This window comes from Apiospora aurea, assembly GCF_038362705.1.
Source record: "Apiospora aurea strain CBS 24483 chromosome Unknown utg000006l_segment0_segment0, whole genome shotgun sequence".
Lineage (NCBI taxonomy): Eukaryota > Fungi > Ascomycota > Sordariomycetes > Amphisphaeriales > Apiosporaceae > Apiospora > Apiospora aurea.
In genome coordinates, this window is record NW_027117393.1 from 1,024,639 (window position 1) to 1,051,124 (window position 26,486).

At 54.3% G+C, this 26,486-nt stretch overlaps 6 protein-coding genes across 6 annotated transcripts; 4 read left to right on the forward strand and 2 right to left on the reverse strand.

The window, feature by feature from the left end:
- Window positions 1-570: 570 nt before the first annotated feature.
- On the forward strand, window positions 571-4,711 carry PG986_008923 (chromo domain-containing protein; the record flags this gene model as incomplete). The annotated part of the gene is made up of 2 exons (XM_066845145.1): window positions 571-775; window positions 942-4,711. 2 exons carry the CDS (start codon window positions 571-573, stop codon window positions 4,709-4,711), a joined length of 3,975 nt encoding a protein of 1,324 aa, XP_066697543.1.
- An 837-nt stretch (window positions 4,712-5,548) lies between these two features.
- Window positions 5,549-7,505, forward strand: PG986_008924 (uncharacterized protein; the record flags this gene model as incomplete). Its single annotated transcript, XM_066845146.1, has 4 exons — window positions 5,549-6,280; window positions 6,371-7,064; window positions 7,149-7,260; window positions 7,328-7,505. The coding sequence occupies 4 exons, from the start codon at window positions 5,549-5,551 to the stop codon at window positions 7,503-7,505; spliced, it is 1,716 nt and encodes a 571-aa protein (XP_066697544.1).
- A 367-nt stretch (window positions 7,506-7,872) lies between these two features.
- On the forward strand, window positions 7,873-9,077 carry PG986_008925 (uncharacterized protein; the record flags this gene model as incomplete). The annotated part of the gene is made up of 2 exons (XM_066845147.1): window positions 7,873-8,844; window positions 8,886-9,077. Coding segments are annotated over 2 exons (1,164 nt in total), but the record flags the coding sequence as incomplete, so codon positions are not given.
- A 1,029-nt stretch (window positions 9,078-10,106) lies between these two features.
- Window positions 10,107-11,477, forward strand: PG986_008926 (uncharacterized protein; the record flags this gene model as incomplete). The annotated part of the gene is made up of 1 exon (XM_066845148.1): window positions 10,107-11,477. One exon carries the CDS (start codon window positions 10,107-10,109, stop codon window positions 11,475-11,477), a length of 1,371 nt encoding a protein of 456 aa, XP_066697546.1.
- A 3,083-nt stretch (window positions 11,478-14,560) lies between these two features.
- PG986_008927 (regulator of g-protein signaling) lies at window positions 14,561-15,088 on the reverse strand (the record flags this gene model as incomplete). Its single annotated transcript, XM_066845149.1, has 1 exon — window positions 14,561-15,088. The coding sequence occupies one exon, from the start codon at window positions 15,086-15,088 to the stop codon at window positions 14,561-14,563; it is 528 nt and encodes a 175-aa protein (XP_066697547.1).
- A 226-nt stretch (window positions 15,089-15,314) lies between these two features.
- PG986_008928 (uncharacterized protein) lies at window positions 15,315-16,442 on the reverse strand (the record flags this gene model as incomplete). The annotated part of the gene is made up of 1 exon (XM_066845150.1): window positions 15,315-16,442. One exon carries the CDS (start codon window positions 16,440-16,442, stop codon window positions 15,315-15,317), a length of 1,128 nt encoding a protein of 375 aa, XP_066697548.1.
- Between the last annotated feature and the right edge of the window lie 10,044 nt (window positions 16,443-26,486).

Below are 26,486 nucleotides of genomic sequence, written 5' to 3' on the forward strand. Positions count from 1 at the left end.
GCACCGGAGTTTCCAAAAAGTACTTAATCTTCACCACAACTAAACCATTTCGCACACCAAGGTCAGTGACGAGGGAACTGCGACAACTTCAGCATCCACTCCCCATGAGAGCGCCTCTCTCTCAACACTGGCTATCGCTCTTCTGCAGCGATTTAATTGCCATTATCATACAGCATTGACGTATAAACCTTGCTGCAAGCAGGTGGGGATGTTCTAAGGGCCTCTGTGTTACCGACACTGTCCTATGGCTTTGAAGTTCGTCAAGGTCGACTGGCCAAAGCGTTTTATGTAGGTTGCCAGTCTTGCGCTGCAGCTTCGAACAGGCGGAGGCCTGGTACGCTGGTTGTATTGACCAGCCAAGCTAGAGATAACTGCTACCTACTACTTGTACAAGTTGCTGGGACCTTTATTCTGCCCAAGGCCCACGAGCGTGGTGGCCGTTGGAGTCCTGCTGGCGCCACGCTTCCTTGAAGAACACAAATCGCCGAGAAACTTGTCACGTTTCTAGCCTGAAACGTTTTTTTCTTCGTTGCTATTCATGATAGTCCATCTTTCACTGTTTGGAGCATGATGGCGGCCCTACAGCACGGCGGCCCGTCGTCGCTTTTTATGAACCAGAACGATCAAAGAGACGATGATGACATCTCCCTCACCTCAACCGTCGCGGAAGCCAACGATGATGACAAACTATGGACGGTCGATTGCGTCCTCTACGAGCGCGAGATGGAAGGCCCCGTCCATGAAGGCGAGATGGAGTATTTGATTAAATGGGAAGGTAAGCCAAATACAAACACCAGTACCTTGCGTATAGCGGCCAGGAGCTACTTACGTAGCTCGAGCACCTATGCTGCAGGTACCCGCGCCGTCAAAGCACATATGGCACCCCTGACCCCCTTTCATCGGCAATTAAAGACACAGATACTAAGACTTCACATACATAGGATACCCTCTGAAAGACTGCACATGGGAGCCAGTCGAGAACTTATCAGAAGGGCTTCTTGAGCAATGGAAGGATCAGAAAGATGAGATCTCGCGTGGCGAACGCCCTCCATTTGATCTCAACGAATATGAAACTGCAATAACAGATGCCATCGAAGCTCATAACGCTAGGCATCTGCGACGAAACGCAAAGCGGCGAAGACTCGGCCAGCAACTTACTGCACCGTTTGCCGAGGATTCCGTAGATGGCTCCTCTGCATCTATTTTCAGTAGGGATAGCTCGGTATCGAGCGATGAGGCAATGGAGCTTGATGATATTGAGCCCGGACATGCTGAAAAGGTTGCAGTACCTAAACCCATGAAACAGAGGGTCTTTAAGGGAATACCAAATTCGACGATCGCAGCTGGCAATTCAAGTAAAAGCTCGACGCGCCGTCAACCCATTGGATCACTCGCAGACCCAGTCAGGCAAGCATCAGGCGGCTCATCACAGATGGTGGGCTACCAAGGAACAGCCAGGAGAACGAGCATTGGCGATAAAGATCCCACTCAGTCAGGGGCAGCAAGGAAACCGAGTGTTGGCAATAAGGACTCTGCCCAGCCTGGAACATCCAGGAAACCAAGCATGATTGATAAAACTCAGGCCAAGCCTCGACAACCCATGGCTAAGACTACGAATGTAGCACCCTCCTCCTCAATACTAGCCAAAAAGTTCCAGGCAGTCCGGACGGCACGGCCAGTACCTATACCACCTGCAGACAAACTACCAAAGATACGAAAACGCCGCTCAAGTTTGAAAGAGTCTATGATGGACAGCACCAAGGAGCCTAAATTGTTTAACAGCCATCGCAGAAGGAATGTAGCAAGGAAAAGGGGACAAGAACTTAACGACAGTGCTCCATTGAACGCCTCTGCCATTCCAGCAAACTTCTTCATAACGAACGACAAGCCCAAGCAGCCGGCTGCTGCCGCGGTAACGGCAGACCAGCTGCCCAGCAAGACGACGGTGGATGATCTGCAGACCGGCGACAAAATTCAATCCCCAACTGCGCCACCAAGTGTGACGAAAAAGCCTCGAAAGTCTGTTCGCTTTACGGAAGATCCGATTTTCGACGAACCGGCAGAGATAGAAAGTCCATTGACAGCACCCGAATCTGCTATCCCTGTCAGTGACACCACCAAAGCGCCGAAGAAGAAACTGTCTCTAGCTGCATATCAGGAGCGATCCGGCAAGCAGGCTGTGGCAAAGACGACTTCCTTCGGGCCTGAAGGATCTCGCTGCGTTCGGATTCTACTCAATGGCATCACAAGGGCCCGCCTTCCATGGCTGAAATCTTTCATGGATGACACAACACTACAGTTTCGTATGGTCTGTGTAGCGGAAGATTTTCTCAATACGCCTGAGCCATTCTACGAAACACATAATAAACTGGCAAGTGGCACAGTGGTTTGCCCGGAACCCGAGCACATGCCAGCATTAGAGGTGGTAGGCAACAACCTTCGTCGCACTCAATCAGCTTTCTATTTGGCGCGTCAGGAGTACTCAATACTCATCTACCCAAGCCAATGCGATGCTTGGTCTAGTTTATCGGACGCAGCAAGCCCTTCACCTACATCTCTGAACCACGTCATATTCCAACCCACGGAGCCTATTGACCTGGGACTGTATCGTCCACTGGTCTCATCAGATGAATATCATGATGGTCCAGGATCTGCGGATGCCGATGTCTGTCTGAAGGTGATGAATGAACTCATCGATGTCGACCCTGAAGCTTTACGTTCCAAACCAGACTACTACCTTATCCACCATGAGTCGGAGAGGTTTCTCTTTCAGATGGTGGCACTCTGGCTCCGAAGCCTAGTGCCCGAGTGCCGCATCTTTACCACTAGCTGGGAAGGGAGTTGGACCAAGTTTACCCAAGAAGGGCATAAAGATGGCACCGTGATAATTCATGATCCTGTTATGAAAAGTATAAGGAAAATCCCTAGGCTGTGGGATTCGCTTAGCCACGGCGGCTACAACCTTTGGCGCCTGGATTTATCCGGGCGTGAATCTGCGTTGAGTGTCGGGGGAGTCCAAGGCATGCTCGAAAAGAGCCCTTCTATGTCACTACCATGTCTGAAGCTGACACCTCTCTTTCCCTACGGCTGTGCAATTTTAATCACCCCGAGCTTCGCCGTTTCCGAACCTGCAGAGCTTTGTAGGCTCTTGGCGTGGTTCAAGGAAAAGAGTAAAGTTGCGCCATACGTTCTTGTCGGCTGTGCGAATTTCCCCGACTACCTACGGGGGCTGGTCTTGGACAAAGCTCGTGAAGCCGATCAGCTCAAGCGTACCCAGTCGAGCGACGTGTTTCTCGACAAAGACCTCGCGGCAAAAGGCTTGTCCCGAGACGACCTTAAAGATCGAATACACGCTTGGGAGTTCGTATGCGACCTTGTGAGTGTGGGCGAATTGAAAGAGTTCTCACTGGAAGAGGCTCCAGAGGACATTTGCAAAACAGTGTGGGCAAGTGAACACATCGACCCCAATGATGAACAGAGCCTTGTCAACTGGTTCGCGTGGTGGTCAACGACACGCCTTACCAGGTACAGAAAATTCCACGTTATCGGGTCCAGGGCTAGAGGCATTGCGAAAGCCCGCAGGACTGTTCAAATCCCCAACTACGCCCCTCAAACAGTCGGCGATCCTGATGTAGCTTTTGCTCGCTTCCTTTGTGCACAGCAAGAGCTATCATCTGACACTGCAAGTGCGTCTGGCGAATCGATGACACCATATGTCTTCCCAAGCACAATGTTCCGCAACGACCAAGCCGCCGAGTTGAAGTCCTGGATCTCGCATATAAATAGCTACCAGAAGGCCTCTTGGGTCAAGCTCTATATGGACCCGGTCTCATGGATAGACGTGCGCATGGCAGATGCCTTCGAAGACCCGAGGTGTGAATATGCCACCTTTACGAACTGGTTCTGCTCGATACCCAAGTTTTGGAAAAGCGTCAATACTCTGATGGGCCTATTCTACACGATAGATACCGACTGGACTGGTGAGGCGAATGCTGCTAGTACTGGTCGACATCCGTGGATTGCGATATATCGCCCAGTCAACCCGCATTATTTCGACAAGCCATACAAGGAGATGGAACTCTTCCTTTGGGATTGCGGATTTCCGGAACGATCGCGTGGGTCATCATCAAGTGGACCTCCTCTCGTGCCCATGCAAAGGCGGTTGATCGAGTTCATACGAGAGGAAACATCCAAACGATTCCCGGAGCACTTTCTCGGCAGGGTCTGGCTTGGTGATTTCCCTCTCCCAGAAACGCCAGATCCACCTCATCCCATTGATGTCACTTGTCATGCAATTGACCATCTGGTCAAGCACACGTATGACCTTCTACCCCCTTTCGACGCTAAGTTGTCTGAAAGGGGCTGGATACGGGTGCGGGAAGACGTGTATAACCCCTGGATAGGATCGGCAGACAGCAGAAAACAGGAGGCCGACCAATTTCCCAAGGCGGTGGGAGACATGGATCAGCCGGAGCGGATGATTATCCACGCACCGCAGGGAAATAAGCAGGGACCGTCACGCTGTCGCAACCCACTCTACGACGAAGCGCTGCAGGCGCGCAGGGTGAACCCAAGGGCTGCGAACTTGGACTACCAATACCAGCCGACGCTGGAGTGGTACCATGCCCTCAAGGAGGAGGGTCGCAGCTACAACTACATAAGCGTTGATAGTTGGGACAAGGCACTCGACGACCTCATGGGAAGGCCATGATTGTCGTTGAGTTGACAGTCGGATCCGTCGTGGATTTACTGGCAACCAGGGACGGAGCATTATGGTCATGTGCGGTTTTATGTGTATACGAGTATAATATACTGTGTGGCTTCAGGGGAGGCCAAGTTCTAGAGCGGGAAAGCCCCATGGGGCTGAGTAGTGTGCGTACGATACCCAAATAGGAGACAGCTGGTAGCGGACGCAGAAGATGTTCTTGCGAGGATTAGTTCTCACTCTGGAGTGCAGCCAGCAGCCGCACTGAATGCATTGTTCAGCCGTGTTATTCGGGGCTAGGGGGATATAGCCGGTTCAGCTTGCTTCAACCATGAGAAATTGACCAGAAATAGTTAATATGTCTTGGAAACCAAGGAGACTATCGATATGCCTTGTCTTGCTGTAGTGGCACCGATGGTAAATTCCGGACTCATCTCCGTGAAGGGTGAATGAAGGGTGCGGCAATTGGTGTCCTTGCTGCGTCCAGCCCCACTATCACCTCAATCGCACCATCGAGTCTCACCTGGGCGATAGATAAGCACAGGAACAAGGGCTCTCTTCTGTTCTCTTCTCGTTTGATTTGGCTGACGCAGTCTGACTACTACCTACCGTGGAGTATAGTGTCGGCGTATATACGATGGATATTTAGAGCGGCTCATTTTATCAAAGGTTTCTTATCAGAGGATTTGTCCGATTGCCCTCTTCCCAAAAGGCTTGGCTTGGCGTAGTCCATCATCCAATCCAAGACCCTCAACATCTAGTGATCCTCGCCGCGTCTGCTCGAAGAAGAAGAAGAAGAAACAAAGTTTGTTGCGCAGCCACACGCGAAAGCTTACGTTCGCCATGGCGTCTTCTTCGCTTTCGCCGTCGTCGACCCCGTCCGGCAAGCCCGTGTACGGGACGTTCAGCGCGCCCACCGTGGCGGACCTCGGCGGTGAGAGTGGCCTCCTTCCGCACGCCGCTGCTGCCACTGCAGCGGACCACGACGGCGACCTTGTCACGGCGGCCGAGGACCAGGACCTGCGCCGCGGCCTGCAGCAGCGCCACCTGTCCATGCTGGGCATCGCGGGCGCCATCGGCACGGGCCTGTTCCTGGGCCTCGGGGGCGCCGTGCAGGGCGCGGGCCCACTCGGCGCCCTGCTGGCCTACGCCACCGTCGGGCTCGTCGTGTGCGCGGTCCAGTTCGCGCTGGGCGAGGTCGCGGCCCTGCTGCCCGTCACGGGCGCCTTTGTGCGCCACGCCGAGTTCTTGGTCGACCCGGCCCTCGGGTTCGCCATCGGCTGGAACCTGGTGTACGGCAACATTCTTAGCATACCCGCCGAGATCACGGCTATTTGCGTGCTGTTCTCGTACTGGTTCGACCCGGTCGAGGAGATCAGCCCCGCGGTCTGGATTGTGGTGTTTATGGTGCTGACCGCGGCTGTCGGGTTTGCGTTTATTCGCGTCTTTGGCGAGATTGAGTTCATCTTCGCTCTCATCAAGATCGTGCTGGTGGTGTTTCTCATCATATTGGGGCTGGTGATAAATCTCGGCGGCATACCCGGAACTGAACGGATCGGGTTTAGGTACTGGAATGTGAGACAATATCTACTTCTTCTTCATATTATGCATTTCTATATGTGCATTTATGCCCTTCTACTCCTGCTAACTTATGTGTGCTTATAGGACCCCGGACCGTTCGTCGAGCTGATCCCTATCGCGTCGGGCGACTGGGGCCGGTTCCTGGCCTACTGGAGCGTCATGACGGGCGCCGTCTTCTCCTTCGCGGGCGTCGAGTCCATCGCCATGGCGGCCGCGGAGGCGCAGAACCCGCGCCGGGCGATCCCGCGGGCCTGCAAGCGCGTCTTCGCCCGCATCGTCATCTTCTACGTCCTCGCCGTGCTCATCGTGGGCATGCTGGTGGCCAGCGACGACGAGCGGCTGGGCAACGCGTCTGGGACCGCGGCGCAGAGCCCCTTCGTCATCGCCGCCTCGGCCGCGGGGATCCGGGCCATCCCGTCCGTCGTCAACGCCGTCGTCATCACGTCGGCTTGGTCCGCGTCGAACCAGAGCCTGCTCTCGGGCACGCGCGTGCTCTACGGGCTGGCGCTGAAGAAGCAGGCGCCGCGGATCTTCTTGCGCACGACGAGCTGGGGTGCACCTTACGTCTGTGTTGGGCTTTTCAGCTTCTTCATGCTGCTCAGCTTCATGTCGTTGTCTAATGGCGCCTTGACTGTCTTCTTTTGGCTCGTCGATCTTACAGCCGCGGGCGTCCTGGTCTCGTGGTGCACCATCTTGCTGAACCACATCCGGCTCAAGCTCGGCCTGCGGAGACAGAATATACCCGCGTCGCGGCTGCCGTGGAACAACTGGTGGACTTGTATGTTATACGATCCTCTACGCATCTTCCGTGGGATCTTTCTTGCATGAGCTGTTGTCGTTACTAACACACACTCTCTCATAGTCTACAGTTCATGCGTGGCGCTTGTCATGTGTATCCTGATCCTGTTTACCAGCGGCTTTACCGTCTTTACCAAGGGTAACTGGGACGCAGCCGAGTTTGTCTCGTCCTATTTGTGAGTCTAGCCAGCCATTCAATACCAACCGTAACCTCCCGTGCTGACCGAGACCCCCCAACACCAGGGACATCCCATTGGTGCTCGGCGCCTACCTCATCTGGAAGTTCCTCAAGAAGACCGAGGTCGTGTCGCTGGACAGCATCCCGCTGCTGGCCGCGCTGGAACAGGTGGACCTGTATCCCGATATGCCGAAGCCCAAACAGACGGGCTGGCTACGGACGGTGAGCTGGATATGGAGTTAGACATAGAAAGCTTAAGTAGACCAGAACAGTTGATCAGATGATTGGGTCGATGTCTCAGATGCCGTCATCACACAAGTACACGCATGCATTCGGATCCAGCGGAGTGATTGCATGAAGGCAGGCAGCTTCAACACAAGCCGCTTCGGTGATCGTCCCGTCCCAGCCTTGGGGCGCGCAAATGAGAATCCAGCGAGTGAGCCAACACCGCCAGGAACGCATCCCCGGTCAGGATTTTCAACCCGCTCTCAGGTAATCATAGTGATTGATTACTTTGTCAACAGGTATACTACTGTACTAGGGTGCTCTCCTTCACCTACGCCCGGGGCTGGGCTAGCACAATCCCCAGATCTCGTATACAGTAAACAGCAAGCGTGCCGAGCTGTGTCTTTTCCTTTGCGGTGCCGAGGGACCCGAGGCCAGCGGGACGAAGGATTCCAACACGGCCTGGCTCCGCCTGCTGCTCTCCGGCAGTCTCGGGTTGGCCGAAGCCTACATGGCCGGCGAGGTCGACTCGCCCGACCTGACCACCTTTCTGGTCATCATGCTGCTGGCCGAGAACCGCGCCGCGACGGCCTGGACTAAGCGGACGACGTACGGCGCCTTCTTCCGCTGGTCCGTCGTCTTCGGGCCCGCCCTGCTGCTGCTGCGCAAGGCCCACGGCGTGGCCGCGGCGCGCCTCAACGCCGTGCGGCACTACTCGCTGTCCAACGCCCTCTTCAGCGCGTTCCGGGACGAGACGATGACGTACTCGTGTCCGTTGTGGCGGGAGCCGGTGGGAGGACCGGCGGCAACCCAAGACGGTCCGGAAAAGACGGTGGATCGCCACGACGCGGATGGTGATGGTGGTGGTGATGACGATGATACGTTGGAGGAGGCGCAGGAACGCAAGCTGCGCCACATCGTCCGCGCCGCCCGCATCAAGTCCACCGAGCACGTCCTCGAGGTCAGCGGCGGCTGGGGCAGTTTCGCCATCCTAGCGGCGCGCGAGACGGGCTGCCGCGTGGCCACTATCACACCGAGCGAGGAGCAGACGCCGCTGATGATCCGGGAGCGCGTGGCGGCCGCCGTGTCCTCCCTATCGCCCGGCCAAGTCCGGGTGCTGGTGTGCGATTACCGCGACGTCCTATCGGCGTTAGCTGCCACCACCAAGCCAGCAGCAACCAAGTTCGACAAGATTGTCAGCATCGAGATGCTCGAGCACGTGGGCCACGAGTGCCTCGAGACGTACTTCCGGTGCGTGGACCGGTACCTGCAAGACGGGCCGGAGGGCATCGCCGCCTTCCGGTCCATCACTATGAGCGACGCGCACTACGACGCCTACTTGCGCGGCGCGGGAGGAGTTGGGGTGGAAAGAGCGGTGGTAGGGAGAAGAAGGATGAGGTAGGCAGTCGCAAGACGAGGGGAGGGATGAGCAAGGAAGAAATCGAGGTCTTCCGCAGGAAGTGGGTGTATTATTTTGCCAGCGGCGAGGCAGCGTTCCGGACCAAGTCCATAGGCGACGTAATCATCACGGTTGGTCGTGATGGGTGTGTCGAGTTCTTGCAAGATCCTCTGCAGAATGCTTCACCGTGATTCCCAATAGCAATACGGATTTTCTGCAAAGCTGCTAGCCCTTGTTGCCTGTTGTGTGCCTAGGTGTGGTTGAAAGGTGACCAACTAGTCGTGGTGCCCCGTTGATTACTATGTTGTCGCCTCGACGATGTATGAGGCCTCCACATTCGACAGTGGCATGCAACTTTGCACATCGTCGAGGCGACGACCTGCCTTACATGATCATGTATCAGTCACCTCCTTCACTGTCTACATACCATGCTTTGTTCGTATACACAGGTATCATTCAATTTGCAGAGAGTGTTTGTAGGGGGGTTGTACGGAGTAAGTTAGCATATAAGTTGCCCCCTTTGCCCATGCTTAGTTGCATTTGATCGCTACAAACACACCGCAGTGCACATTACCAGTCTCGAGAATTTTCAGTTACCGTTGCCAAACATCGACTTCATACATTACCAAGCAACATATCAAGCGACAGACAAACCCCACAATGGGCAAAGTCTTCTCAAAGCCAGCCATGGAAAAGCCGAGGAGTAATCCTCACTGGGCTCGTGACTTTTCGGGCGAGGAGCATGCTTGGGATCTGCCAGACACATGGACGGCTCCTGCCAGTGCCTCCTTCAACAGAGCGCAAGGTTATCGATGGATGGAGAGATAGGAATGCGCAGATAGGTCAACAATAAACTCTGTCCTTCGGGTGACTTGCTCCTTTGATTTACGGGAGCGCCAAGGTTCCTACGACTTCCCCATGGAGATGGAGGGGTAATAATAGTTCGGAGCCAGACCCCTCAATACGTCAGTCCGGATGCGGGCAGATAAGCGCAGAAAAAGAGCTTATCAGAAAAACTGCCAGTAAAGCTGGCGATGCGCTATCGGGGCCTCCTGCAACTTGTGACATGCAAACTGCTGAAAATCGCTTGTCCTCTTCTCTTAATCTCAAGAAGGGTCCCATAACAGTTGTTGTGTCCATTGCTGCAGCCCAAGCAACTAGCCACATCCCAGCCGAACAGGGCAGTGCGACGCCCGCACCCAGCAACGACAACCCTCAAAATGTCTCCTGCCGATACCGAGCCCGCAAGCACCGGCGCAGCCTCCGCCGTGAAGCTGACTGCCCTTACCCCATTCAAGCCAGAGCTCTACGATCGCGCCTGGCAATCGATACCGCATCCGACCCTCCCTCTCATCGCGACTGCCCACGAAAAGTCCACAACCGTCTTTTCGCTCTCCACCCTCACCTCGCACAGCACCCTCAGCGGAGGCCACACGCGCTCGGTGCGGTCCGTCGCCTGGAAGCCCAACCTAAGCCCACACAAGCTATGCCTCGTATCCGGCTCCTTCGACTCGACCGCGGGGCTGTGGCGCTGGGAAGAAGAGAAGAAAGCGACGGGCGATGACCTCGAGGTGGAGATAACAGGTGCTTCCGCCAACAACGACGACTCAGACAAGGACGACGCCGACGACAAGGACTGGGAGTTCGCGCTGGTGCTCGAGGGCCACGACTCGGAGATCAAGTCGGTCGCCTTCTCGCCCTCGGGCCAGTACCTCGCCACCTGCTCGCGCGACAAGTCGGTCTGGATCTGGGAGGACGTGGGCGTCAACGAGGACGACGACGAGTGGGAGACGGTCGCGGTGCTCAACGAGCACGACGGCGACGTGAAAGCGGTCGCCTGGTGCCCCGACGGCGCCCGCAGCGGCCGCGGCCGCTACAGCAGCGACGTCCTGGCCAGCGCCAGCTACGACGACACGGTGCGCATCTGGCGCGAGGACGGCGACGGCGAGTGGGTCTGCGTCGCCGTCCTCGAGGGCCACGCGGGCACCGTCTGGGGTCTTCAGTGGGAGCCCAAGCCTGAGGGCACCCGGTTCCCGCGTCTGCTGACGTGGAGCGCGGACCAGACGCTGCGCCTCTGGACGCTAAAGGAGGAGGACGACGAGGAAGAGAACGCACCAACTCAGCACGCTTGGGGCAGCTTGGGCGGTATACCGAACACGATGCGGAGGTCCCTCAAGGAGGAGTGGGAATGCACCGCCACCCTGCCCCAGGCGCACACGAGGGACGTCTACTCGGCGTCGTGGAGCGCGGACTCGGCGAGGATAGCGAGTACGGGCAGCGACGGCATCGTCGTCGTATATGGGGAAGAGCCGGCATCTGTGGACAGCGAAACGACACATGACGAGGCTGCGGTAGAGCTTGACGGGGATGTACACATGGGCAACGGGAACGACGGCAAAGCAAAAGGACCGCCCCCTACGACCTGGAGGGTTTTGGGTACTACAGATTACGGCCATGGTCCTTTCGAGATAAATCATGTCACCTGGTGCAAGCGCTACGACTTGGAGTGCCCCCCTGAGCGGCGAGGCGTCGAGGAGATGCTCGTCACCACGGGTGATGACGGTGTGGTCCGTCCCTGGCAGGTCTCGTGAGAATCGAGAACTACGCGGCGTACTTGCATAACAGAGACTCTACTTTGGAGATGATGGTTATCTAGCAACGCTTCAATGAAACAACTTGTAAAACGCCCTCCTCCTGCGCCAAGACCTGTGAGAAGGAGGAGGCTATCATGTCCACCTGATATTAAACGATTTGTTGCTCTGCTGCTGCTCCTACATCTAGATACTGATCTAGATTTGCCTACATACCCGAAACACAAGGGCAGAAATAAGAAATGAAACACTGTTTACAGCTTCGGCTATGAAGAGGTTGTTTCGTATTCATAACAACGTTCCTTTCTTGAGGTACTATCTTTGTTAGAGTAACAGTTCAGCTGACCCCTCGTGGGTATTGCACACTCATGTCAGAAACCAGGTAATGAAGTCTTTTTGGGATGACCGAACCGGACTGACTCGGTACGAAAAAAAAACAAGCTTCATTTTTAGATAAATACGGGCCCCAACCTACCCTCCCCGATCCTCTCTCGATCCTCCCAAGTCCCAACCCATCCCCTCGATCGTCCCTCCCTTGCATTGCACCACCAGATCATGATGGGCAGGCCATCCACTGCCGCTGTCCATCGGATCAGCCAGATCTCGCCCCCATCCCGTTAGTTTCGTCTTCGTCTCTTCTCCCCATCTCCCCCGCCCCCGCCCCCTGCGACCGTCACTCTCCGCCAGCGCCAAGCCGGGGATCTCCCCTTTCGTCCCATCTTCTTGGTAACTTCTTTTCTTTCCCGCCACCGCCACCCGCCAAGCACCCCCGACTGACTGACGGACCCCCCGAATCAACCGATGATGGGGGAAGGGACGGCGGACGGGCACGGCGCGGGGGGGGGGTTGAGTAGCTAGCCGCCATCGAGGATAAAGAGTAAAGATCGACGCTAACCAAGTCACGGACAGATAGGCCCAAGAGGGGGCCGTGGAAGGAGGGAGGGAGGCGAAATTTCGTTTTTTTTTTCTTCGAATCTCGTTTCGTCCGTCCCATATGGATGTTTCCCCCGGACGACGAACGAACGGACGCTGCAGCTGCAGCGATAACAGCTTTTCAGGTGGCGGCGATCTCCTTTTTCCTGCTCCTTCTCGTGTCCCTCCTCCGCGGAGATAGCCGCGGGACTGGGTACCGGAGCAGCGGCGGCGGCGGTGGCGGCTCCTCCGAAAAAGGAGAGATGGACAGATAGGAGGAGAAAGGGGAGGAAATCATCCCAACATGATGTTTGTTTCATTGTATCCTAGCCGGAGTAATGTGTGGTAACTCTGTTTACGCCAACATTAAAGATACCACGCGGCGGGGTGTTAAACCCACGCGTGTTACGCATCGTCAGAAATGCAGCACTGCCATCACTCTGTAAACTACTTGGCACAACCAGACAAGAAACAAGGACGCATGGGAAACGACTGGAAACGACTACAGCAGTACATGCATTGGATACGCCGGAATTCCAACCGAAACCGACTGGTAGTGTAATTGGTGGCCCCCGAGTCTGTAATAGACGGGTTGACACTCCCCTTGAGCGGCAGAAGTGGCAATGATCGACATGTACGCAGTGCTGGAGTCAACCACATCTCTTACTTGTATCTACACACGACTAGGCAAGTTCCAAAGCACGGACAGAGTCAGGAGGTAAGTTCACGACAACATATATATAGTCAACATGTACGGTTCGAATCGTCACTGCCCAAGCAAAAAGGGGGGGATATGGATAGAGGAGGGAAAAGTGCGGGACTGAGATGGGGATGCCATGATCACTCGTAGATCATCACGTCGTTCGCGATTAGTCCATCCCTCACCATATACAGCCAATCTATCCATATAGCCATCCCAACATGCCGCACCCGTCCAGGTTTCTTCGGGACCCGACCAATCTCCTCGGGCCGCAGGCGGAGTCGTCCGGCGAAATAACCCGCGCCGCTGCGGCCCGGGATATGGGTTTAGGGGGCCATTGGAGTTCCCGCGCAGAAGGAGCCAGGAGGCAAATATATCAGCTGAATCTCAATAAAACCGACCGATCTCCTGTCTGTCCGCCTTTCTTCTTTCGATGGTTCACCGCTCATTGCAAGTTGGCTAGCGACGCAGCAGGTAAGCTAGAAAATAACTCTAAAGGGGCTGCTGCTGCTTAATGGCAAGGCCGTCGTAAAAGTAAAAGGCCCTCTAATGCACCCATTTCGTCATCATTGATATCAAGGAAAATTGGAAATAGGCGATCATACAAACATGTATTTCCGTCTACAGGTCTGGAGGACGTTTCCAGCTGGAGAAGCCAGTGCCTAATTATAATAAGGCATTCACCCATCCATCCGCACCCCTGTCGTAAATGGCTGGAAAGTGGTCGATTGCACTTAGAATGTAAAATATCACAAGATAACACAACATGCTTTAGTTCTATCACGGTTCTTGGTACGAGTGAAAGTCATGGCGTGAGTTGTTCGAGTGGTTTGTCATTTGAGGTTCTGTACATAAACCCTTCCCTCTGAAAAAGGGTTTGTATGTGCCATATAAACATTATAAATCAACCCAAAGTAGCAGCCGCTAGTCTTTCCATATAAACGCGCTCGCTCCCATGATAGTCGTCACACAATGATGTCTCTTCGTGGGTCTGCTCGAAGCCCCCTTCTATTATCTAGTTCGAAGGGTGCGAAGCCGTGTGTGAAGGATCCAGAAGGACACATGGCTTTATTTGCGTGATCGGCAAACCCTTTCTCTCTGTGCCTCTCTCCAATGACTCGTTGCTTCGTGATACTCTCAAGTAATCAATGCTGCTCCCGTGCATGTAGCGGGAGCGTGGGATATCCATCGCCAAAATCAAATGATTCGAATCATTCATGGAGGTTGACCTTTCCATGCGTCGTGAACGCCTCGCCATAAACATGACCCAAAAATGCTGCCAGAATGCCCCGTCTATGTTGTTCCCTAATTGGCTCTGAATCGAAAATGCCCAGGCCTGTCCATTTTCCAGGGCAGGCCCGGGTTCCAAACGCCGTTCAATAATGTGCGATGTTTTCCTGTACTTTTGTGTCCTTGGTATAATGCAGTTTCTTTTGTACTTCTCTCTTCCTACGCCAACCATGCGTAGTCTTCAACTTAGGCTGCCTCTGCGGCTCGTGGGAAGGTTGAAAACACGATGCAGAAGACTGCGCTTGGCGCCGTCTGCACGGCGGTATTCGAAGTGGTTGCATTTGCAAACCTGGACGGGGTTTGACATGCCGCAACCCAATTTGCGGTCCAGCTCGGCCTCCCAGCCATAGAGATCCTCCATGGAGCTCGTACGGCTGTACGCGTCAGAATCAACAACTGTGACAGATGTATCGTCTTCTTCGAGCTGGGAATGGACGCTCAGGTAGTTTGATACGTCTGTGAGGAGACACGACGGAGACTCGGGCACTTTGGCCTCGTCCAAATCCGATGGATCGGTTGAAGTGCCCACATCCGTTTCAGTGTCGGTGTCAATCTCCATCGTCTTTGTTTGGCCAAAGGCCTGAGCCCCGGTTACCGACAGACGCGGTGTTGTCGTGGGGAACTCGATTGGACGTGACGAGGCCAAGGGCGCGCTTTTAGACTCCGGCTCCTCTGGAACCTTTGCTGGGATCTTCAAGGGCTTGGGCATCGTGTTGCGGTGTCGAAGCCGAGTGGCACGGCGCACCATATGGGGGCCGCATTCTGAGGGTGGGCCATCGCCTTTTGCAGCCACACCACCCACTAAACTACTAGGAGCAGTTTGATCATGTTCAGGAGCACTGTCGGTTTTCGCGGGTATAGGGATTCGCTGACCCGGATGGGGATCCTCCCAGGACGACCGGGGGGATACCTGAATATCGTCCCTATCGGCCGGCTCAAGGAACGTAGTCGTAGTGCTCGTAGTGATTTCGTGTGATGGTGTGACCTGTAACCCTCATAATGGGGATTCCGAACTGGCGGTCGGTAGTGGGGGGCGGCATATCGGCGCTGGTGGCCGAAGGCATATTCGTCGGCTGTGAGCGGCGCATCGATCGACTTTTTCTGTTCAATCCCAGCTTGGCGCTCATCTTCTTCCCCCAACTGTTGCCCGTGATGGCCCGTTGCAGCCCGTTGGGTGACGTGCTGAATGCAAAGTCCGACGTGGGCGGTGTGGTCGGTGGTGTCACCGGCTCGGCTCCAGGTGTTGAGTTGGGACTGCTGCTGTCGTCCGTGATCAAATCCGCATCTGCGGTCTCGGCAGCAATAATTGATGAAGAACGGTTGTGCATGCTGTTGCGGGCAAGGGTAAGCAAAGGGAGAAATGTGTTCTTCGGAGAGTGCGAGCTCTCGTCCGGAGAGAATGATTCCTTGGGAACTCTCAACCGCGACCTGCTGTGTCGTCCCTCGCGGCTCTCGTCAGCCGACTGTTGCTGTTGCTCAGCGACTGCCATCGTTACGGACTGGCAGAAGGGAACAAGAACCGAGTCGCTCATCAATTCCTCGACGATCGAAACGGCTTCGTTAAGCTCGGACGGTGTTGGCGGTTTTGGCAGTGATTGGCTCAGGGCCAATAAGCGATCGCGGACCGGTGCTGGTAGGTTGACTTCTCGCGAGCCGTAGGGTGTGATGTAGGTCTGCATCATTCTATCCCAGGCAGAGCATAGCGTGTCTATTTGCTCCTGAGACATGTGCTGCTGTGAATCCACCAAATGCACATATGTGGAGGTGTATCTTTCGGCCTCTATTAAGAACTCGAGTGTTTCGAGGCAGTGGTTTTGTGACAGGTAGGCAGTGAATGCACTTAACGTCCACGGCGGGGCAGCTGTGTTGTTAAGAATTTCGGATAAGGAGGGCAGCCTGGCGGCCGGTGATCCGGTACGAGGGATAGCCAAGCTGGCAGGGCGGGATGTAGACATGGCGGTTTCGGTGTCCCAGTCCTCGTAGACTGAAGACGGTGGTGATGTTGCCCTCGGAGACGGGGTCAGGTATGTCGGGGAGCTTCCACGTAGTCTGGATTTTCCCATTATTTCAGTCGGTGGGTTTCTGAAGGAGCGAGAGGGCGGTTCTCTTCGCTTCGGATCGGATTACAAAACTGCAAACGGGATGTTTGCAGACAAATCCACTTCAACTAACGTTATCGGCCCATGCGGTTGCAAACTCGGTGTTGCTGTGCGGTTGGGCAAGCGGTACCCTGTAAAAAGAAGAGACAAGTTGTTTCAGAGCCACAAAGAACTCGTCGGACCCATTACTTGCAGGATATCCCGGAAGAGGTTGTTGAAGATGTGATGTGTTGCTATAGCAAACGACGGGTGGCTGCTGCAGACGCTGTGCGGGCATCAACAGAACGATGTCTCCAAACGAAACGAAATCTGAGTTACTCCGGCATATGCTTGTCTCAAAAAGGAACTGTCTGCAAAGGTAACCCAGGCGGTGGTGCAAGCCGGTATAGGGTGAGATGCTTGCTTGGGTGGTCTTGCTAAAAGAAGAAGTAACACCACTGAGGAAGAGGTGACGTGATTAAGACTTGGGTCGAATGTGGACTGGGCCTTCACGACAGGCTATGGCGTTCCGGAAACGTCCAAAGTTCGAAATAACAAGGAGGCGGCAGTTGGAGGGATCTGAGGTAAGTTCCGCTGGCAAGTCGAGCTTATGTGGGTGGTAATAGCCCCGAGGTAGGCAGGTACACTGCCGTGGGTTGGACGACAGGTGTTTGGGGGGTGGACTGGACCGATAATAGAGTTTCGAAAGGAGCGGCGAGGTTAACCTGAATAGATGGACAGGCCGATATGCTTTGGTCTAGTGATACTCTCGAGCACTCTCTCTGGGCGAAAGCTTATCGGGTAGCGGAACGAGGGACGATGAAAGAATGGGCTTCTAGCACTTTTCTATGCCGTGCACGCTGGGCGAGTGAAAGGAGAGAAGAGCGGGCGGCCACTGAGTTACGGCGCACAGCAAGAACTAGAACCGTCGTGGAATGGGGATGGGTAGGGAGCCAAGTGCCAAGACTCTCTCTCAAGACTCAGGACCCGGCAAGCAGCAGCGATACACCACACACACAATTGGGGCTGCGCATACGTTGCACGGCCGGCCCTAGAGAATTCGCAACAAGTACAGCCCGCCAAACGAAGTTGAGGGGATCCGCTTTCTGGCAAATCTCCTATGACGGGTGTGGAGCGTCGTCAGACGAGGCAAGCGTTGGTGAGATCGGATGTGGGCGTTGGGCCGGTGTTCGACACGATCTAGTGGAAATGTCGGCGGGTTGCGCTCCAGGGAGGGTTGGTATTATCTAAGGGCGGTAATAAGTCTGTAGTAACAGTTTCGACGGCGCGCTTTCTACTCGCTCGTTCGTTCGCTGGTTTCTCTCGCGGTTTGGTGCAAAGGTACGTATGCAGTGCGTGTGTCGTGCGGTGGACGGATTAGTCGTACCAAGTCGGACTGACTGTGTTGAGTAATGAATGACGAAAGCCTAGGCAGTGCAGGTAACCAAAGCAAGCAACAACGTCTCGTGGTATCTCTCTCTTGCTCTCTTCTTGGTATCCAAGTAAGTGTCAATGGTAGCAGTAGTAGCAGAAGTATGGAATAGTAATGGCAGTGGAAGCTGCGGACAAGCCCGATGAAGACGGCAAGTGGGAATAAAAGAGGACGCTCCGAACAAAGGTCAGGGTTAGGTACTCGGTGAAGGCGATACGGTCGCTTTACACACACAACTCGTGATTTCTGAACAGTTGATGCAGATAGCTGGGCAGAGTTCAAGAATAGATCGTTGAACTAGCAGAACCACCATACAGACTTGATGGAGGGACTGGGGAGCGAGGTTGCGCGGGAACGCCTGATAGATTAATGGGAACGGGAGATGACCACCTAAAGCTGAGCAGCCCCGGGCGTGGTGATGGTACTTGGGTACCAGACGGGCGATCGAAGCAAACGTCTCTCCTTTCTCAATGGATTTGGGTGCTCAATGGGCTGGCATGGGTGGTGATGGAGGGTGGGGAGAGGAGGCAGGACAAGGGGGGGTCGTTGCAGGGGGCACCCAGGATCGCTCCAATGACTCCATTGGCCCAGAACTGGGTCTTGCCTTCGGCATTCTAGTGCTGTCCAAATGGTACAATCAATCAATACCTCCTGCATACAGTGTCAAGAGTGTCCCCTAAAAGCAGCCCATTCTTTCTGCAGCACAGTACAGAGACCCGAGACTCCCAGACTCCTCCCCCCTCGCCCATTCCAGGGACCCAATTGGAAGCGCTGTCAGCCATTCGCGGCTGCACCACGATCAATTCTTATTATTCTGAAGCAGAGATGGCCACTAGCAGGCCCGGCTTCGTTTTCATTGGGAAGAACGCTGGCCTCTAGTGTCTGCACAAGCCCATCGTACTCGCAATGATCTTCAATAGTCTTCTCTGTCACCATGGCTTGGTCTTGCGTCAAACAACGTGCTCTGCTGCCCCTCGTCCTGCGATTAATAATATGTTACGTATGTTATGTATGCATCTAGTTTCCAGTAAACACCAAATCCGTCATTTACATGTTGCGTGCCACCAAGCCGAACCAGACTTTCGCCCCCCCCACCTGACTTCTTTTCGTTCTTTGACTTGTCTTGCTGCCCCCCTTCTCACTCCGCCAAGACAGAAACGACGCAATCCTGGCAGGGGTCTCGCATAGAGCACAAGTAGGTGTACCGTATGTAGGTGGAGGGCGCAGCGAATGGCAGACGAGCAGGACGACGACGACTTCTCTGCACGGACAAAGAAGAGAGACTCTCTCAGAGAACAGTGGACGGACAAGAGAAAGGGTGGCAACCGGTGGCGTGACGCTAGAAGAGCGCTAGAAGGGGGCCTCAGCGAATCAGAACCGTTGATTTCGATACATCCCTGAAAGATGTGCGCGGCTGAATACCGTGAAGGGTCTAGTGTCTTGTGAGATCCCTGTTTCCAAGAGATAAAGCAGCGACGGAGAATGGAACCTCAAGACCTGTGGAAGAATGCTTGGAAGCAACTCCCAAGCGGTCGGCCAATCAGCTGGCTTAAAAGTACGCGGAAACAAAGACAAGACAGGCCAGCGTTCTCCTTTTCGCACAGTCCGCTACAGAGAGACAGGTCGGGGACAGAACCACCTCTCTGGGTTGTTGCTTGCACGTACCTAACTTGCGACATGTCAAAAACCATTGGCCGAACGGGAGGGAGCGTTACAAGAAGCATTCTGCGCAACCGAAGAAACAATTCCTACTACGGATGTAGCGACTGCTGATAGTGCAGTATGATATGCAGTAGTTGGCGATGGAAGTGGGTTGATGTCACTTGAGGTTCTCGAATGATCCTACTTCAGTGTAGGCTCCTCTCTTTCGACCTAGTAAGGCGTCAAGGGAAGAAAGAGGCTCGTTTCATCGCGCAATGTCATGATTAGCACCTACCTTGATGCCAGGCCATTGCAACGCCGATTTGGTGATTGGCCGCTCGCTTAGTTGGTGGCTGCATGCGGTATTCCTCCAGGGCTGTTGTTGTTCAGGAGTTCCTGGCCTGTCTGCATGCATCTCGAGCAGCCAACCACCAAGAGACTGGCCATGCGTATGTCATGTGCAGGTATTGTTCTTTTGGTGCTTACACCTTAGCAGGGCTACATAGCAGAGAGAGGGTTTGTACAACGCTGGGTTGTTGCTTTTTTTTCGCATTCTGCTTCCACTGGCCACGGTCTCCCTGCGGTATCGGGCCTCGTTATCGCATGGGCAAAGATCTGATGCTCGGATTGGTCGCAGCAGCTCAGATTAAGATGCCAAGTTGCCAACTACACCATTACTAACGACGATCCGGCCGGCACATAGACGGGAGAGAAGGGGAGATATTGTTACCTTCCTATCTGTCTTGAGCCTCCGCGTTTGCGGCCCTTTCGATACCCACCGAGGCGGGATATACAACTTCACCCCGCCGGCTCTCCTGAGTGGTCGGTTATAAATTGCCTTTAGATTGAAGCCGTCAATGCTCCCCCAGCAGCATAGCCGTTAGCCAAGCACACAGCCAGCCACTGAGTGCATGGGCTCCTGGTCTCGGCAGAGCGACAAGCACTTCATTAACCCGCCCGTGCCAATCATGTGCAACTTACCCCCCCCCAATCGCCAATACCGGTTCGGCGGTGGTCGGTGGTGGTGCGATAACCTCGCTGAAGAGAGTAATGGCCGCAAACCAAACAAGAAAATAGTGAGACATGCGGTTTGGTGTGCTGCATCGTGTTGGACCTTGTTGACCAGGTAAGCCATTACGATTGAGGAATCCCAGATCGATGATCAGACATTTGGCTGAACATGGGCCGAGTCTTCCATGTCGGTGGGTCGGAGGGAGGATGGCTACAGCACAGTAGTGACAGTACTGTACATGCAGCACGCAGCAAGCAGCAGTTGACAAGTCTGCCCACCCCGGCAGTTGGCCCAGGACTGGGGTGTGCAGAATGGTGTGGGAGAGACAACGCCCCAGCCTGACACCCCCTAGAATGGCTCGGGAATGCTTCGAGAAGCCACGCTGAATTGCATCATTGGACATGATGTGATGGTTGCTTTCGTGCGTGATGTACACATATATTCGGCTAAAGCCAACGACCAAAGTAGTTTGCGACAAGAGCAGCAGCCCGGGAAGCAGCCCAACCAGACCACACACACCCAAGTCTCTTGAGTAGGTATGTATCTACATGGACCATGTCCAAACTGTCGACTCCAAGAAGTCATATGAATGAAGGGCCTTGCGACTAACCTCAAGTACGGGGTTCGGGTTCTGGAGGAGGAGATCGTCAGGCCTGCATGCACGCCATACAGCAAGCGTTACGCTTCCATGCCAGCATGCCATGATGCTCCTTCTGCTCGGCTTCGATGGCTCTTCTTTTCGAGACATGATCGAAGCCCCCAAACTATGATCAGCGTCTCAGGGCCCAATGCTTCAGCTACTGTCGATGCATCATTGGCTCTTCCCATCCCCTCAGTGAATCAACGTGCAGTAGTGTGATATACTGAATCCATTTATTGCTGTTCTCGGGCAGCGTATTCTTCTCATTAGTGGACAGTATCATGAAAAGCAACTGCCAAGAACGGAATCTGCAGGAGCAAGCTAGGCAAGGCAATTCGAGTCAACCGGAGTATCAAGGGGTGCTTGTTTGAACGTACATATTGCGCATTTTCCACTACCAACGAACACACGCACAGCAGCTTCCATACCTAAAATGATACCAACATTGCACACATACGCAATACCTAGGGGCAGAAGACGTTGGCTAGCTGAAGATCAATTGACTTTCCACACAGCTGAAGCCCCAGGCACTAGGCCCCTGGTAGCCGACCCCCAGAATGAAAGCACCCGGCCGATTGCGACTTTGGCACTTGGGGGCCTGAACGGGGAGCGGGACAGTGACAGGTGAGCTTGGTGAGCAAGCGGTCACTCTCCGGTAAATTGTCTTGCGGGCTGCTGCTTTGGGCATTCAATTAATATTCTCTGCATGGTGGTTCTTTGTTTCTTTTCCCGAAAGAGAAGGCGTGCTGCTCAAAACGGATTAAGGCGTCCCATTTCCCAAGAAATGCAGGATCCTGCCTGACAGCATCGTGTCCTGTTTTTCCTGGTGGAGAGGAGATCCATCTGTCACTATCCGCTCTCTTACCTGTGCCGTACAGTCATCAAGCAGCAAAGGCCGATCTTAGCCACCGATCAGAACCTCTTGAACCCGTTGTACACATCATGGACGGGGCACTGCATATGTATGTATGTACTGCACGGCTGTAAAGGGGGGCCGGATCGTGGCAAGAAGCTCGGTCCGGGGTTTGGAAGAGAAAGTGCAATACGAAGCTTACGATATGTTTTTGTTTGAAAGGCCTAGTGGCTGTTTCGTGATCCTGGCAAAAGCCGTTTTGATTGTTCGGACCTGGATTCCGCAACCAGCGACAAGATAGCGGCATCAACCTCCTTCTAGTGCCTCACCATGGCCATGGACATTCGAGATCCAGTAGGTATCCCCGTCGAAACTTAGCTGCCTAAGTTTCTTAGCTTAGGCGCGCTGGCATGGATGACAAGGGGGGAATCAATCGATAGTCGCTGGATTGGGACGATTTGAAGGGCCAGTCTGGTGATGAAGAGGAATTCCTCCCTTCTAGAATCTGACCACCTGAAAGTCTGACCACGTCCTGCCACCCGTACGTCGGAAAGCCTGTCGGTGCCCGGTTGCGGAAACTCCGTGGAAGATTTCTAGAACGATTCTGGAAGTTTGCGCGGATTCTAGAAGCTTGCAGGCTTCCAATCTTTGTGGGCCGCCAGTCGATCATCAGCTTTTTGGCGCGTGCCGCTGTCCGCCGGACATGCCGAGTCGCAAGGGATCCCCGGTAATATTTTTTTTCTCTATCGTATTTTTACATATTCTTTCAACGCGATACCGCGATCTTGCTTTTTGGCTCACAATATCTTGGATGAGCCCTTCCCCCTTGCCCTGATCCTCATCGTCATCTCGAACTACGCCAGTCATCCCTGGCCCTGTCCGTTTCCCTCAGCTGAACGATGAGAAATCGTCGGGGGAGGGGTAGTGAATTTCGCCGATCCAGAATGTCACACGTGCACAGGTGAAGTGATACACGCTCTCCTTGGCCTCGTCTCCCTCATGACGTGAAGCATGGACGGGCGTGCGCTGGCCGAAGTCTTGGAAACTATCGGTATGGCATTTGCGGTGACTGCTTTTGTTTCTACTTTCTCGTTTGCAGGCAGGTAGGCTCGGTAGTTTCAACCACTGCAGTCCGACCCAGGGTTCCCAAGCAGAAGCCTTATCGGAAACCCACCGCAGAACCATTGGCCATTGGGTCTCGCTGTCAACTGGATCGGCCGATCACGTAAAAATGTCTCTGCTACCAGCATCTTCGCGGGTCCATCGTGAGCTCGGCGGTCCCATGACTACTGCTAGGCGGGCAAACGGCTGTTGAGTAAGACACCGACAACCAGGCAACCCCCGCGCATACCGGTGGTAAACCCTCCATCGTCACTTTTCGACTTGATGACACAGGCCCTTGCCACTTCTCATCCCATTCTTATCTGCCTGCACAGCGCTGGACTCCAGTGAGCGGGCGGGTTTTGACCCAGGGCTGCGACATCGGGTCCATCTCACTCTGTTTGATTTGACAGCAATATGTACAGCAAACAACACTCCAGTAACGAAGATTTGGGGGCTGGCCTGGCTGAGTCGTTGCTTCGTAGAAGACCCGTCTTTTATTAGTCACACACTCCGGATGAGACAGCAGAGGCCCGATGGCAAGGCCAGAAACAGGACCAGAGCGATCTGCTATTGGGACAAGTGATCGTTCGTGATGGTCTGATATAAGACGCGTCTAAAGATTGCCCCAGACTACTGCCAGTAAGCACAGTGCCGCCTCAGCGTTTAACCTTATTGCCTCTGTCAGGCTTAGAGCTGAGTGCTGAGAGTTCTGCTGAGAGATGCTAATTTGTACTACACGAGGCAGAGTCTGACTGACATTCCAACAAACCCTATTGGGTGACTGGCCAGCTTCGTTTGCCTGATTTTATCAGAGCGTAAGCGCTATACAGGCTGAACGTCGTCAACTCGGTTACAGCTCTACAGGTACATACTGCATGGATATTTTCCGATGCTCACTCACTCAGTCAGCTGATTGGTTGGTCGCTTGCGTCTCACTCCGACATGGTTCTTCTGCGACCGTCAATAAGTCAATAAGCAATTGAAAGTCGCAGCGCCGAGCCAACAACCGATGGGAACCGGCCGTTTCCTTCTTGGCAAATTCCTTGTTGCCTCGCCTCTGCCAGTCCGCCCTGCCCGGGGCCTGCTGCGCACAGTACCTGCAGTCAGTACGTTTTGGCGAGTGGGTTTGGTGGGTTGTGTGATTGATCCCCGTAGACTGGACAGCAACGGTATGTAGTGCAAAAGGAGGGATCCATGGGCATTTTCCCTCTGGCTCTGAGCATATGCACGAGTACGGGGTTGGGAGGGAAAAGAAGCAGGAAAATGTTTCGCGGTCCATCTTTTCCACGTCGAATCTTCAGACTTGCGGCCGCCCGCCGATCCACTCTGGCATCCGTTGTCTGCCTTGGCTGCACGCCCAAAGGGTCGAGACCTCTCCATTCCGGCGCAGGCTGGCAGGCTTGCAGCCTCATGGAGCTGCTGTGCTGCTGTGGCCTGGCTGCCCTTGCTGGCGCTAGCCCGCCGCCCCAGCTACGGATCTCTGCCGATTTGGTGTTACACTCGCCCTTTTCTCCACCGAGCCCTGTCGACCCTAACGTAACGGGCGTTGGTGTCTGTTGTTTCCCCCCTCTCTCTCTCTCTCTCTCTCTTGCCGTGCCTCCCTCGTCGCCTGCATTGCTGCTCGACCTGAGTGCCACCTTACCCTTTGAGAGGGCTCGAAGGAAGGATGGAACCATATATTCCCATAATATATAGAATATTATTACCTAAACCGCTCAGGCACAGTCGTACATACGTAACCCATCAGTCATAGAAATATGGAATCTCCAGCCGGCTGGTGCACCACATATTGTAGTACTTAGTAAGTAGCACGCATACAGTAGCGCTGCAGCGGCTGTCCTTTCCGTGTTGCAGCTCTTCTCCATCCTCTGGACCACAGAAAGAATAGATTAAACATGCGTTTCAACTGTTTGGTCGTCCGACCTGCAGCAGGGGCGCCAAAGATGTGGACTTGAGTATCGTATGTAGTATGTAGCAGCATAAGCAGCACAAGCAGCAATCAGCCTGAGAAAATAGGGTCGCTCGCGCGCGCGGGGGGATCATCCCGATCGATCAACTCCCTTCTCCATCTGTAGCCTTATTAACTACCTTCTCGATGCGATGCAGCAGCAGAAGGTACCCGGATGCTACATGACATTACCTACTTACTGTGTGCACGATTCTCGATTCTAGCAGTGTGTATGTATCTTTGTCTCGCCCTCTTTTCCCCGGCGGAGAGAGAGATAGCCCCATTATCGATCGATCCTTTTGCTTCTCGAGACCTCGTTCGTTCATTGTGCATGGGGCCGACGAAAGGCATGCCTAATCCGTTTCGCGCCAAGTATGCAGAGCTTTAGCATGAGCCGGACGACGGACACACCCATATCGGTGCTATAGGAGTAGTAGTATGTAGGTAGTTAGTTTCCTAGTTTAGCAAAGCAGGCGATTACGTCGCTTTCGTTCACGTGTGCTTCACGTGCTGGTGGCAGCTGATGAAGAAACATGATGATGCTGATGAGGCAGATTCGACAGGTGGAAGTGACGGGCTTGGCATAGATGCGAGTGCTGATGGTGTGCGAGTGTGGGTTTCGTCATCGTCATACAGACACGACATGCTAGAAGAAAAAGGTGCTTCGATATGCAGACTGTCAGACAGACACATACACGCACATAACACACACACACACACACACAGACTTACACACCATCAGTGGTGTGCGGGTAGACGGGTATGTCTGACCTGCCTGTCTACCTTAATTCATTTCTTTCATCCTTCCATTGGCTGGCTTTCCTTTCCTGGGATAGACACGCATGATATGCGAAGACGCTATAGACCCGAACTATGCATGTGCCACGACGGCGAGTATAGACTGCTGCTGTGCTGCCCAAGAGGGCTGCAGGGCAACCCGGCATTACGTTGGGCTCTTGGTGCTCGAGTCGTCGTCGTTGTCGTCGCCAATCGCATTTGTAAGCTGTCGTGGTTCCCATCGGTGGCGGCATACGGACGAATAGAACGCTTTGCCCAGCCAAGCCGAAGGGAAACAGTCAGAACCAGTGGTGGTCGTCTTGCCGGCCGACCCAGGACAAGACTTGGGATGATGTGATGTCGTCCGTTCGGTTCATACCAACCGATGGATGGGTATGTGTAAGTGCCATCTCAAGACGCTGGAGGCCGGGTTCCTCAAGTCATGTCAGGCTGTTCCCCATCGGATAGCTCAGTCAATGCCTTGCTATCCCCGGGACCGAATTGGTCGCTTAGTATGAATTAACCACTAACATGATCGAACCACCGCCCACTCCCACTCCCACTCCCACTCCCACCATCGGCCTCCACCATTGCCGCCCGTTGAAGCTACTTGCTGCCCCGG